Source organism: Pongo pygmaeus, chromosome X (genome assembly GCF_028885625.2).
Source record: "Pongo pygmaeus isolate AG05252 chromosome X, NHGRI_mPonPyg2-v2.0_pri, whole genome shotgun sequence".
NCBI classification, from domain to species: domain Eukaryota; kingdom Metazoa; phylum Chordata; class Mammalia; order Primates; family Hominidae; genus Pongo; species Pongo pygmaeus.
The window spans coordinates 55,572,223-55,585,318 of NC_072396.2; the positions used below are offsets into that span (position 1 = coordinate 55,572,223).

General features: G+C 43.8%; 1 protein-coding gene across 5 annotated transcripts in view; it reads right to left on the reverse strand.

Moving 5' to 3' along the window:
- The window catches only part of PFKFB1 (6-phosphofructo-2-kinase/fructose-2,6-biphosphatase 1), a 56,265-nt gene that overhangs the window by 6,673 nt on the left and 36,496 nt on the right, over positions 1 to 13,096 (reverse strand). For all 5 annotated transcript variants that reach the window (XM_054472046.2, XM_054472045.2, XM_054472044.2 and 2 more), the window contains exons 8-10: positions 12,531 to 12,738; positions 9,709 to 9,855; positions 6,087 to 6,191 (exon numbers count right to left, since the gene is read on the reverse strand). In XM_054472046.2, the coding sequence (XP_054328021.1) occupies positions 6,087 to 6,191; positions 9,709 to 9,855; positions 12,531 to 12,738 (460 nt within the window). The remainder of the gene's footprint in view (positions 1 to 6,086; positions 6,192 to 9,708; positions 9,856 to 12,530; positions 12,739 to 13,096) is intronic.

The window sequence follows — 13,096 nt, forward strand, 5'->3', positions numbered from 1 at the left end:
CAAACACATTCAAAAGCTAGCAGAAGGCAAGAAATAACTAAGATCAGAGCAGAACTGAAGGAGATAGAGACACAAAAAACCCTTCAAAAAATCAATGAATCCAGGAGCTGGTTTTTTGAAAAGATCAACAAATTTGATAGACCGCTAGCAAGACTAATAAAGAAGAAAAGAGAGAAGAATCAAATAGATGCAATAAAAAAAGATAAAGGGAATATCGAAAACTGATCCCACAAATATACAAACTACCATCAGAGAATACTATAAACACCTCTACGCAAATAAACTATAAAATCTAGAAGAAATGGATAAATTCCTGGACATATACACCCTCCCAAGACTAAACCAGGAAGAGGTTGAATCTCTGAATAGACCAATAACAGGCTCTGAAATTGAGGCAATAATTAATAGCTTACCAACCAAAAAAGTCCAGGACCAGACAGATTCAGAGCCTAATTCTACCAGAGGTACAAGCAGAAGCTGGTACCATTCCTTCTGAAACTATTCCAATCAATAGAAAAAGAGGGAATCCTCTCTAACTCATTTTATGAGGCCAGCATCATCCTGATACCAAAGCCAGGCAGAGACACAACAAAAAAAGAGAATTTGAGACCAATATCCCTGATGAACATCGATGCAAAAATCCTCAATAAAATACTGGCAAACTGAATCCAGCAACACATCAAAAAGCTTATTCAACATGATCAAGTGGGCTTCATCCCTGGGATGCAAGGCTGGTTCAACATATGCAAATCAATAAACGTAATCCAGCATATAAACAGAACCAATGACAAAAACCACATGATTATCTCAATAGATGCAGAAAAGGCCTTTGACAAAATTCAGCAGCCCTTCATGCTAAAAACTCTCAATAAATTAGGTATTGATGGGACGTATCTCAAAATAATAAGAGCTATTTATGACAAACCCACAGCCAATATCATACTGAATGGGCAAAAACTGGAAGCATTCCCTTTGAAAACTGGCACAAGACAGGGAAGCCGTCTCTCACCACTCCTATTCAACATAGTGTTGGAAGTTCTGGCCAGGGCAATCAGGCAGGAAAAGGAAATAAAGGGCATTCAATTAGGAAAAGAGGGAGTCAAATTGTCCCTGTTTGCAGATGATATGATTGTATATCTAGAAAACCCCATCATCTCAGCTCAAAATCTCCTTAAGCTGATAAGCAACTTCAGCAAAGTCTCAGGATACAAAATCAATGTGCAAAAATCACAAGCATTCTTATACACCAATAACAGACAAACAGAGAGCCAAACCATGAGTGAACTCCCATTCACAATTGCTTCAAAGAGAATAAAATACCTAGGAATCCAGCTTACAAGGGATGTGAAGGACCTCTTCAAGGAGAACTACAAACCACTGCTCAAGGAAATAAAAGAGGATACAAACAAATGGAAGAACATTCCATGCTCATGGGTAGGAAGAATCAATATTGTGAAAATGGCCATACTGCCCAAGGTAATTTATAGATTCAATGCCATCCCCATCAAGCTACCAAGGACTTTCTTCACAGAATTGGAAAAAACTACTTTAAAGTTCATATGGAACAAAAAAAGAGACTGCATTGCCACGTCAATCCTAAGTCAAAAGAACAAAGCTGGAAGCATCACGCTACCTGACTTCAAACTATACTACAAGGCTACAGTAACCAAAACAGCATGGTACTGGTACCAAAACAGAGATATAGACCAATGGAACAGAACAGAGCCCTCAGAAATAATGCCACACATCTACAACTATCTGATCTTTGACAAACCTGACAAAAACAAGCAATGGGGGAAGGATTCCCTATTTAATAAATGGTGCTGGGAAAACTGGCTAGCCATATGTAGAAAGCTCAAGCTGGATCCCTTCCTTACACCTTCTACAAAAATTAATTCAAGATGGATGAAAGACTTAAATGTTAGACCTAAAACCATAAAAACCCTAGAAGAAAACCTAGGCAATACCATTCAGGACATAGGCATGGGCAAGGACTTCATGTCTAAAACACCAAAAGCAATGGCAACAAAAGCCAAAATTGACAAATGGGATCTAATTAAACTCAACAGCTTCTGCACAGCAAAAGAAACTACCATCAGAGTGAACAGGCAACCTACAGAATGGGAGAAAATTTTTGCAATCTACTCATCTGACAAAGGGCTCATATCCAGAATCTACAATGAACTCAAACAAATTTACAAGAGAAAAACAAACAACCCCATCAACAAGTGGGTAAAGGATATGAATAGACACTTGTCAAAAGAAGACATTTATGCAGCCAACAGACACATGAAAAAATGCTCATCATCACTGGCCATCAGAGAAATGCAAATCAAAACCACAATGAGATACCATCTCACACCAGTTAGAATGGTGATCATTATAAAATCAGGAAACAACAGGTGCTGGAGAGGATGTGGAGAAATAGGAACACTTTTACACTGTTGGTGGGACTTTAAACTAGTTCAACCATTGTGGAAGTCAGTGTGGTGACTCCTCAGGGATCTAGAACTAGAAATACCATTTGACCCAGCCATCCCATTAGTGGGTATATACCCAAAGGAGTATAAATCATGCTGCTATAAAGACACATGCACACGTATGTTTACTGCGGCACTATTCACAATAGCAAAGACTTGGAACCAACCCAAATGTCCAACAATGATAGACTGGATTAAGAAAATGTGGCACATATACACCATGGAATACTATGCAGCCATAAAAAAGGATGAGTTCATGTCCTTTGTAGGGACATGGATGAAGCTGGAAACCATCATTCTCAGCAAACTATCGCAACGACAAAAAACCAAACACTGCATATTCTCACTCATAGGTGGGAATTGAACAATGAGAACACTTGGACACAGGAAGGGGAACATCACACCCTGGGGCCTGTTGTGGGGTGGGGGAAGGGGGAAGGGATAGATTTGGAGATATACCTAATGTAAATGACGATTTATTGGGTGCAGCCCACCAACATGGCACATGTATACGTATGTAACAAACCTGCACGTTGTGCACATGTACCCTAAAACTTAAATTATAATAAAAAAAATCCTGTAAGAATTTATAACCACCAGACTTCCTTCAGGTGGGCTGGTGATTCAGAACTACACTATCCATGTGGTTTGAAGAATGTTATGCTGAGAGTTTAATAAAAAGTGATCCCAAGTCGTTAGCTCCCAGGACTGCTTAGAAGAAGCAAATGGAAATCTCTCTGGATTCTCTTAACTCAGGCTGCGTGAGATTCCCATAGATAAATTCTTGCCAAGCTGGAGCTCATATAACACACAAGGAAATAAGCTACCATGAGTGAGAATAAGCAGAAACAAGAAGAGAATCCTAAAAACTTAAGATAAGGGATGCCGCAATATAAAATAAATATGTTTGAAACTTTTAAAGAAAGAAAAGGTGGAATAAAAAATATAAGGAAGAAACAAGATGTCATCAAATATACGATGTAGATTTGAAAAATAACTAAATAGAATTTCAGAAATAAAAAAATAGTCATTAAAATTGAAAACTCAGTGGATGGGGTAAGGAGCATATTGGATACTACTTAAATAGTGACTGGAAGATAAAGCTGAAGAAATTACTCAGGATGCAGCAAAAGATACAAAGAGCTAGAAAATAGGAAGGAAAAGTTAGGAGACATGAAGAACAGAGGCAGGAGTAACATACATCCAATTGTATTTCCAGAGGAAGATAATAGAATGTGAGAGATGAATTTTTAAAGATAAATTGTCTGAGAGTTTTCCAGACTTGAAGAAGAATCCCAATCCTCAGATTCAGGAAGTCTCACTAATCCCAAAGTATACACTAATAAATGAAAAGAAAAGAAATTATCATCTAGACATATTAGAGGAAAACTTTAAAGCAACAATGACACAAAAACCTTAAAAGTAGCCAGAGGAAAGAAAACTAGACTGACAGCAGATTTCCTAGCCACAGTAGAAGCCAGAAGACAGTGAGGGTAATACTTTCAAAGTGCTGAGAGAAAACAATCGTCAACCTAGAGTTTTTACCCAGCCAAGCATCACTAGGATTGAGGACCCCCTCCTACCAAGACATTTTTAGACAAAAAGAAGGGTGTGTTTACTCACTGAAAAAGCTTCTAAAGAAAGATGGAAGGCTGGGCGTGGTGGCTCACGCCTGTAATCCTAGCACTTTGGGAGGCCGAGGTGGGTGGATCATGAGGTCAGGAGATCGAGACCATCCTGGCTAACACGGTGATAGCCCGTCTCTACTAAAAATACAAAAACTTAGCCAGGTGTGGTGGCAGGTGCCTGTAGTCCCAGCTACTCGGGAGGCTGAGGCAGGAGAATGGCGTGAACCCGGGAGGTAGAGCTTGCAGTAAGCCGAGATGGGGCCACTGCACTCCAGCCTGGGTGAAAGTGCAAGACTCTGTCTCAAAAAAAAAATAAATAAATAAATAAAATAAAAAATAAATAAATAAAAATAAAAAAGAAAGATGGAAAATGAACTCAGAGGGAAGATTTGAGGTGCAAGGGGCAAGAATGATCAGAGGAATTGGTAAGCATGTGGTTAAATCTAAATAAACATTGACTGCATACAATAATAACAACAGTAATAATTCACTTGGGGGTTAAGACCAAATTTGGCCTAAAATACAAACAATTAACATGTAAATTAGCAGACACAATGGCCAGAGTTTTAAAGTTCTTCTGTTGTTTAGGTAGAGGGTAGAGATATTGATTTTGTTAATAATGAATATTAAAATGTTGAGGATTCAAGTTGGTTGCATAATAGCACTCAGCAAAAAATTATTATGAGTGATTTTGAAATACATTTTGACCTTACATCCTTATTGAGATATCGACTAAAAATTGAAAGAATCATGATGAAAAACTTTTAAAATGTTAAGGGTAATCTCTAAATGAATGGAAACAAATTATATAACTTAAATATGGACATAAAAACTTTATCAATCCTAAAGAGGGCAGGAAAAGAGAAAAAACTAAGCAGAGAGCTCAAGACAAGATAATAGTAATAAACTGAAAAAGTTAGTAATTACAATAAAAGTAAATATACCAAACTTACCATTCAAAAGACATATATTTTCAGTTTGGATTAAAAACAACGAAACCCAACTATAAGCTGTTTATAAGAGACACAAAACAAAGATACACAGAGAAGTTGAAAGTAAAGAATAGCTAAAAGTGAACTAGGTAAGCAGTCACCAGAAGTCACTGAATCTTGTACAGCTATATTAATATCAGATAAAATACGTTTTTAGGCAAAAAGGATTATCGAGGAGAAAGAGGTTTGGTCACTATGTAATAATAAAATGTGCAATTCACTGAGAAGATATAATTGCTTTAATTTTGTATACCTCTAATAACATAGCCTCTAAATACCTAAAGGAAAATGAGGGCAAATTAAGATGAATTTTATAATGTCATCTCTGTGGGTGAAGATTAAAAATGTGAAAGTGTTGTATAACTGAATAGAATATCTATTGTTTTATCTTCCCAGATGTCCTTCTTTTCTAATAACTTTTCCCAGCAATTTATATCAGAAATAAAGTATGACTAATAAATGCTCTAAAATGTGGAACTGGCTAAGTGGAGGCTTGATCAAAAGCAATGAGCATTCATCTCATATGGGGATAGGGAACTGAGGGTCTGGTTCATGTAGTGGCAAAGAAGTTGATTAAATTATTAGCCATTGTCCCTTGGGACAATGCCAACTGCCCAGACAGGCTAGAGCTTTAGGCAACTTGGCAACAAAGTATCAGGAAATCAGAGTATGTTGAACTATTTAAAGTGTCTTCATGAAGGGATACCAGAAACAAAGCCCAGGATAAAGTGAGCACTTCTGAAGCAGAAAGAGAATAAGCAAGAAAATTATGTAGCTTTTAAAAGAAAGGGATGGATCTATTGCCTATAGCCAAGAATCTAAAACAACCAAGGGCCAGAAAATCACGTGCCTTGTGGGATGGCAGCTGCTGCAAGATAATGCTTACTCTGTTTCTAAAGCTGTCTAGACAATTGTGGAATCCTAGCAGTTGCAATGAAGACACTGGGGAGTAGTCCTAGGCATTAGGCCACCCCCCCAAACCTTACCTCTCCCTTGGGATAGCGGTAGCGATATTTATCTTGGTCTCGCAGTGCAAATTCTTCAGGGTAATGTTCCTGGATTTCTTCATAGGTCATCTCCTCACAGACACCCTGAGAAAAAGTATTTGGGGGCAAAAGTATTCACAAGATGAAATTCCACAGAGTCTTTGCCATAATTCTTCGATGATTGTGAAACAGTAGCACATGAGCACCTGGGTCTCTGTGAACACAGCTCTGGGTTTGTGCCTGTTGTCCATAAGTGTGTATGCGTGTGTATGTGTGTGTGTGTGTGTGTATGAGGTGTGTGGCTGTGTGGATCTGACAGTGAGTGTATGTGAATAGATGTGTTCAGGCTGAGTGTATGATGTTTTTCTATGATTGTACAGATAGGTTTGTAGGTGTACATTATACATATAAGTATGTATTTTTATAAATATATGGGCATAAGGATTTGTGGCTGTGTTTACAAGTCTGTGTGCAGCATGCTTATGATATGTACTTGTGGTATGTTTAAGGACTTATGCCTTGTGTTTGTGTATTTGTCTCAGCATATGTTGTGTGCTTGCGTGTGTGTGTGTATGTGTGTGTATAGGGTGTCTAAGCATCTGAGAATGTGTCCATGTGGTCTTTCCATGCAGGTCTCAGTGTGTCTGTGGCATGTGTGTCTGTTAATGTATATGTCCCTCATTATGTCTCTGGTGTATATGTGAGAGTATCTGTGTGCCTGTGTCTGAAGACCTCTACTTTGGGAACTCTGGCAGATAAACAGGCATCCACAGATATCTCAGACAGGAAAAATTAATAAATTCCTAATGGTTTCAGAGTGGATTTGAGGGAGATACACTCTCCTCACTCAAAAAAGGAATTGAGTCCTCAGAGAATGAGTTCCTAAGGAGCTTATGAGAGATTCCAAGTCTGCTGAGAAACTCCCAGAGGTGAGGTGACTGCTGCTGGTGGTGGAAAGTGATGTTGGGTTTCTAAGGTTTCCTTCTGGGTATGTGGATTCCAATTAAACCTCCCTGTAGGGGGCCAGTGGCCTCTGATTGTTGTCTATTGGGCCTATCTACCATGCCCCCATCAGGGGTGAGGAAGTGAACCCCTACCCCAACCCACAAACATCTCTGCAGTGTGAAACTTCTCCAACCCACACTGCCCATGGAAGAAAGTGCACCCTACGGGGTACATGAAGTCCTTCCAGATTGGCTTCAACTTTCTATTCTGAGGAGTATTAGGAGCCTGTTGCCTATGGAAATGGTCATTGGCTCCTTATTGACTCAAATTGCTTAACCTCTCCGAATTTTACTTTCCTTATCTGCAAAATGTGGAGAATTAGAACTACTTCATAGAAGTGTTTTGAATATTGGAAAAATGAAAGTAAAAGATACTAGTACGGAATGTGCAAGGAACATTTTAAAGACTCAATCATTAGAATGAAGTATTAATACTTTATTACTCATGGAAAATAAACCAGAAACGTAAATTCTTGCTTTATCTTCATCCTAAATTCTTGCTTCTTTCTCACTCACCCCTCATAGCCAATTCCTGAGATTCCACCTCCTAAAGCTCTCTCAAATCGATTCCTTTTTTCCTCCCTCTCCATTTGTACTACTACAACCTTAGCATTTCCACACACATACAATACCCTCTTTGTTTATGAAGTTCCCTATCCCTGTCTCTCTGCCTGGAATGTCATTCTTGATCCTTTCTACTTGGTTCACTGTTACTCAAACCTGAGGCTTCAGCTAGGTATCACTTCTTCCAGGTAGATCTTGGCTGAGTTGGGTGTCCTGCCCCAAAGTCTATGCACCCATAGTCTTACCTATCAGAGCCTGTATCACACATGCTGTTCTCTATTTCTCTGTTTATTCCTCTGTCTACCCTATTTAGCCTGAAAATTCAGTGAAGACAGGAATGAATTAGATCAATTTCCACCTCCAGCATCACTCCAGAACCTGAAACAAGGAGGGGTTCAATAAATGTTTATACCACATGTGGGCCAGAAATAAGAAGCCACCAAACTTATGATGAAGAAATTTCATATTTGCTTGCATATATTTTATAGCAAATGTATGTGGTATACAGAACAATGCTGTATAGCCCTTTTCTAACTATGTGTATTTCTGTACCTCTATATTTATATACACATATGTATGAATGTACACACACATATATGTCTGTTTCTATAGAGGCATATCTAGCAGGCAAGTAAGTTAACCTACCCACACGCAAGTTATTTACACAAGTGGTGAAGCTTTTATGTTGATGCCTAACAATCATAACCTGTGCACTGCTGCCCAGTGCCATTGTACCTACAGTGCAGGTGAACAATGGAGAGGAAGCAGCTCCTTTCTCAAAGAGCTCATGCAAGAACCTGACCCTGAAGAGAGATTGCTATGCCACCAGGGTTGGGTCCTTCACATCTCCCTCTTCCTCATCCCTTACAGCCAGTGCACCAGCAAGCCCTGCTGATTCCACCTTAAATTTTTTTTTTTTTTGAGACAGGGCCTTGATTGTCACTCAGGCTGGAGTGCAGTGGCATGATCACAGCTCACTGCAGCCTCAACCTCCCAGGCTTAAACAATCCTCCTGTCTCAGCCTCCTGAGTAGCTGGGGTCACAGGCATGCACCACTACACCCAGCTAACTTTTAAATTGTTTGTAGAGATGGGGATTTACTATGTTGCTCAGGCTGGTCTCCAACTCCTGGGCTCAAGTGATCCTCCCACCTAGGCCTCCCAAAGTGCTGGGATTACAGGCATGAGCCACTGCACCTGGCCTGATTCCACCTTTGAAACATTCTCAAAGTCCTTCTTCATTCCATCTCCGATGCCACTACTCTGGTCCAACATGCTCCCACCTCTTGCCAGACTAATGAAGTCAACTTCTTACTGGTCTACTTGTTCATTCTGGCCTTCCTCCCACCAAGTTTCCACACATGCCCAGAGTGGGTTTTCTTTAAAAATGTGCAACACATTCAGACTACTCCTACTTGATGTGGACCCCATCAATGGCATCTCGTTGTTGTTAGGGCAGCATTTGAATCCCTCAACATGAACTATAAAGTCTGGTGGCCTGGCTTCCTTTCTAGCCTCATCTCCCTTTTCTTCAGATCTCACTATTGCTGTCCCAGCCTCTGTGTTTTTCTTTCCTTCAATTCCCTGAAATTGCCATGCTCTCTTCTCATCTCTGGGTCTTCACATGAGTTATTGTCTGTCTCTGAATTAAATTTATTTCCCCACTCCCCAGACCATTTCATCTCGTTCTTATATCACCTCTAGCTTCCTCCAGGAAGCTCTCCTTGTAAATTCCCCAACACCAAGTTGAGTCAGGAGCACCCTCACCCTCTGATCCTCCATAATCCCTTCTACTTCTCCTCTCATAGCCCTTTGTCACACTGAGATGTAATGTCCTATTTACTGTCTGTCTTTAGGATGAGGGCAGAGACTTTGTCTATTCTGGCCTTCACTGAATCCCCAAGACATAGAATAAGGTCTGGCACATGGCTAGTTGTCAAAAAAGTTAGTTGAATTAATTAGGCTCCCCATAGGGGCTGGAGCAGAGGCAACCCAGGGGATAATCCCAGACTCAAGTCACCCCCACACACAGGAGATTCACCCCATGCATCTCACCGCATCAATCTCATTCAGGGCCTTCCACTGCTCATAGGGGACACCCAGGGCCTCAGCTGTCTGGATGGTCCTCTTCATGTGACTGGTCCACACCTTCAGGGAGCTGATGCCCTGGGACTGAATGAAGTTGGCCAGGGCATAGGCATACTAGGGTGTGGGGATGCAGAGGAGGAGAGAAGGGGAAAAGGAGAGGTGAGAGAGAGCAGGGTGGCCATCAGAACAAACTCAGATCTGCCACAAATTGAGTGGTGATGAACAAGCAGAGCAAAGAGTTTAAATGTTCCAAATTTATAAAAAGCCATACTCTTTCCCATGTGATGGTGGGCCAAGGGAATAGAAAAGAGCATGACAGAGAGACAGAGTGTGTGTGTGTGTGTGTGTGTGCACGCTCATTTGACGATTGCTCACCGAAGCCCCTACTTGGTTATTCACTCATTCAAACAGGCCCACCTCTAATATTTGTGGAGCCTGGGACAAGAGTACCAATGGAGGCACTCCATGCACAGTCTATCTCTCTATTTCTGGCTCTATCCTGCACTTCTATGTGCCTTTAGTACATGCTTGTGGATAACCAAGTCACATGACCGAGTTCTGTCCACATTTCCACCTCCACTGATCCCTATGCTCCACAAACAGCAACCCCTTGGTCATGTGATATGGCCTGACCTCAAGTGGACAGACTCTAGGATAGGCCCATGTAGGCACTGAAAGCGGACTCTAGATAATAAGGGCGAAGAATTCTAGGGTTGGGGGTACCCAGAGTATGGACTGGAAGTAGGGGTTGTGGGATTTGAGATACATTACTTTTTGACACTGTGAACACTTATTGCTTAAGCAGGGTTCCTGGTACCCAGGTTCTAAGGGCATTCACACAAGTATTGAGTGTTCATGGCCCTGTGCTGGGTGCTGGGGTGTTCTTGTTCTCAAGACATGGCCAGTCCAGTAAGGGAAACACTGGCAGCACCGAGGGGAACCATAAAGGGCTGTGGGAGCCCAGAGGAGCTAGTGGTTTCCTCCTCTGTGTATAGGTGTGTTGTTAACTGTCGATGGCATGTGTTAGGAACATCTGCACAGGTGCATAGGTCCAGGCACACATTTCTATATGCGGCTATAGGCGTTTCATACATACATTTCATTATGGACATGAGTCAGGAGTCAGCGTGCTCTGGTGGAAGAAGCCCTTGACAGGGAGGTATGAGCCGTAGGTTAAACTCCCTCAGCGCCCTTACATGGTCCCCTGTTCCCTTGGACACATCCCTGCCCCTCTCTGGCCTCATATCCAAAGAGCACTGGCTCACCTGGCCTGCTGTCTGGGGGCCGCACTTTAGATAGTGGATGGGGAGCACCCAGACCACAGCCTGGTACAGTGGGTGCTGCACAAGTGAGAGCTACCTCGACGGGGAGGTGCTTTGTAAACTGGGCCTGGTGCTCTGTGAGAAGCGTCAAGGTGGCGCCAGCTGTGTGCATGCACACACACACAGGTTTGTGTGCAGGGAGGCATGCCCTGTGGAGACAGCCACGTGTCCAGCTGGGCTCCGAGCTGTGTGGGCAGGGCCGGTCTGGCTCCACCCAAGACGGCGGTGGCTGCAGGGGCTGCCATGGGCTGGGGTCACACCTCCAGCAGCCTCTGACTCTGCTCTGAGGAGCGGGACATGAGGGAGTCACAGATCAGTGTCTACCTCGAGGGGAGGCTGTCAGTCTGGAGGTAACAGAAAGGGAGACACCAGGGCGTGGCCATCCACGGTAGTGCCTTTCCTGGGGCACCCCCCCATCTCCAGTGGGGGAGCTGAGGGCATGCCAGTAGGCCCGGCTTTCAGTCCTGGCTCTGTCTCATCCTGGCTGCCTGCCCTGGGGCTTCTCTCTGCTTCTTCATCCATAAACTGGTGGCAGGAATGCCCACCCCACAGAACTGTGGTGAAGATGAAATGAGCCACACATGCGGAAGCAGATGGCACCGTGACTGTGCATAGGTGTCCAATAAATGACAATCATGACAACTGTCCTTCCTGCACTTCATTTCCCACCTGTTCCATCCCCAAGCGGCCCTGCCAGCAGGAACAATACCTGTGCTAATAAGCCCAGGCACAGGGCCAAATGCTGTGGAAATGGATCCCTGTATTCAGCCAGCAACCAGCCAGTAGGTCACTGTGCTGGGCTGGGGAGAAGATACTCAGGCCAGGAGAGCCACACATAGGCCAGAACTGGGAGAGCTGGAGCCCAGGGCATGGCAACCTGCCTGGGAGGGAGGAGAGGATGGGGAGGGCTTCCTGGAGCAGGTGCTGGGCCTTGGAAGGGAGTGGGGAGGGCAGGAAGGACACTGTCATGAGTGGGGACAGGGGCTGCCAGTGTGACACCTGCGTTGGGGTAAGGCCGGGAAGGCAGAATTGGGGAGAAGAGTGATTCAAGGGTGGGTCTCTCAGGGCAGCTGTCTGTGCCACTGACAGTCACCCACTGACAGAGGAGACAGAATAGGGTAGACTAGGTGGGGGAGCTGCACCAGCAAAGGCACAAAGTCATGAGAAAGATGAGGCAACCAGTCAGGCAGGGCCAAGGGAGTCACTGTCATGGAGCAGCTGGCTTTGGGCAGGCCTTGGGTGCCAGGGCCAAGCTCTTAGACCTGCAGAACAGGTGGCATTGGGAGCCATTCGGCGGCTGGGTCGAGACTGAGTGGCTGATGGGTGGAAGAGCAGGAGTGATGGAATCTGCTTCTACCCCATCCCTGGGTCATCCCACCTCAGGACCCAGAATGTGGCCACCACTACACCTCCAGCCCACCTAGGACAGCCCAGCCAACCCATCTGGGTGTGTGTGGCCCACCCTACCTGCTTGCCGCGAACTGAGAGGCCAGAGTCACCTCCGATGCGGCCTCTGATGTTGAGTTCACTCTCACCATGTCGGCATAGGTAGATGGAGCGAGGTGTAACATGGATATTCATGAGGTAGTAGACTGTGCGGCTCTGGATGTGATCCTGCACTCGGTTCACCATGTAGCGTGTGCCCACGTCGAAGATCTTGATGTAGGACAGGTGGCTGGGCCAGACCCAAGCAGGAGCAAGGGCAGCTCAGGGGCTAATGGTGGTAGGGTTGACCCCGAGAGAAACTCCGAACCACACACCCTTTCAAACCTCTTCCACAACCCAGCTGTCACCTAATGTGATGCCATGCCTTGCCCTGTACCGAGTACCTGTCCTAGAGACTTGGTTATTGGCCACCCAAAGGAGCTCATTGCATGCTACCATTTCCCCGTCTCCTTCCTTCAGCCTCAACTTGAGCCAAACTGCCTTTTCACCTTCACTCATCCTATTACAGGCAGCTGGGTTCTCTCTTCTGTGGTTCATACCCCTAACATAGTCAGAGAGAAGCAGTATCCTTTGCATCCCTGGCTAGC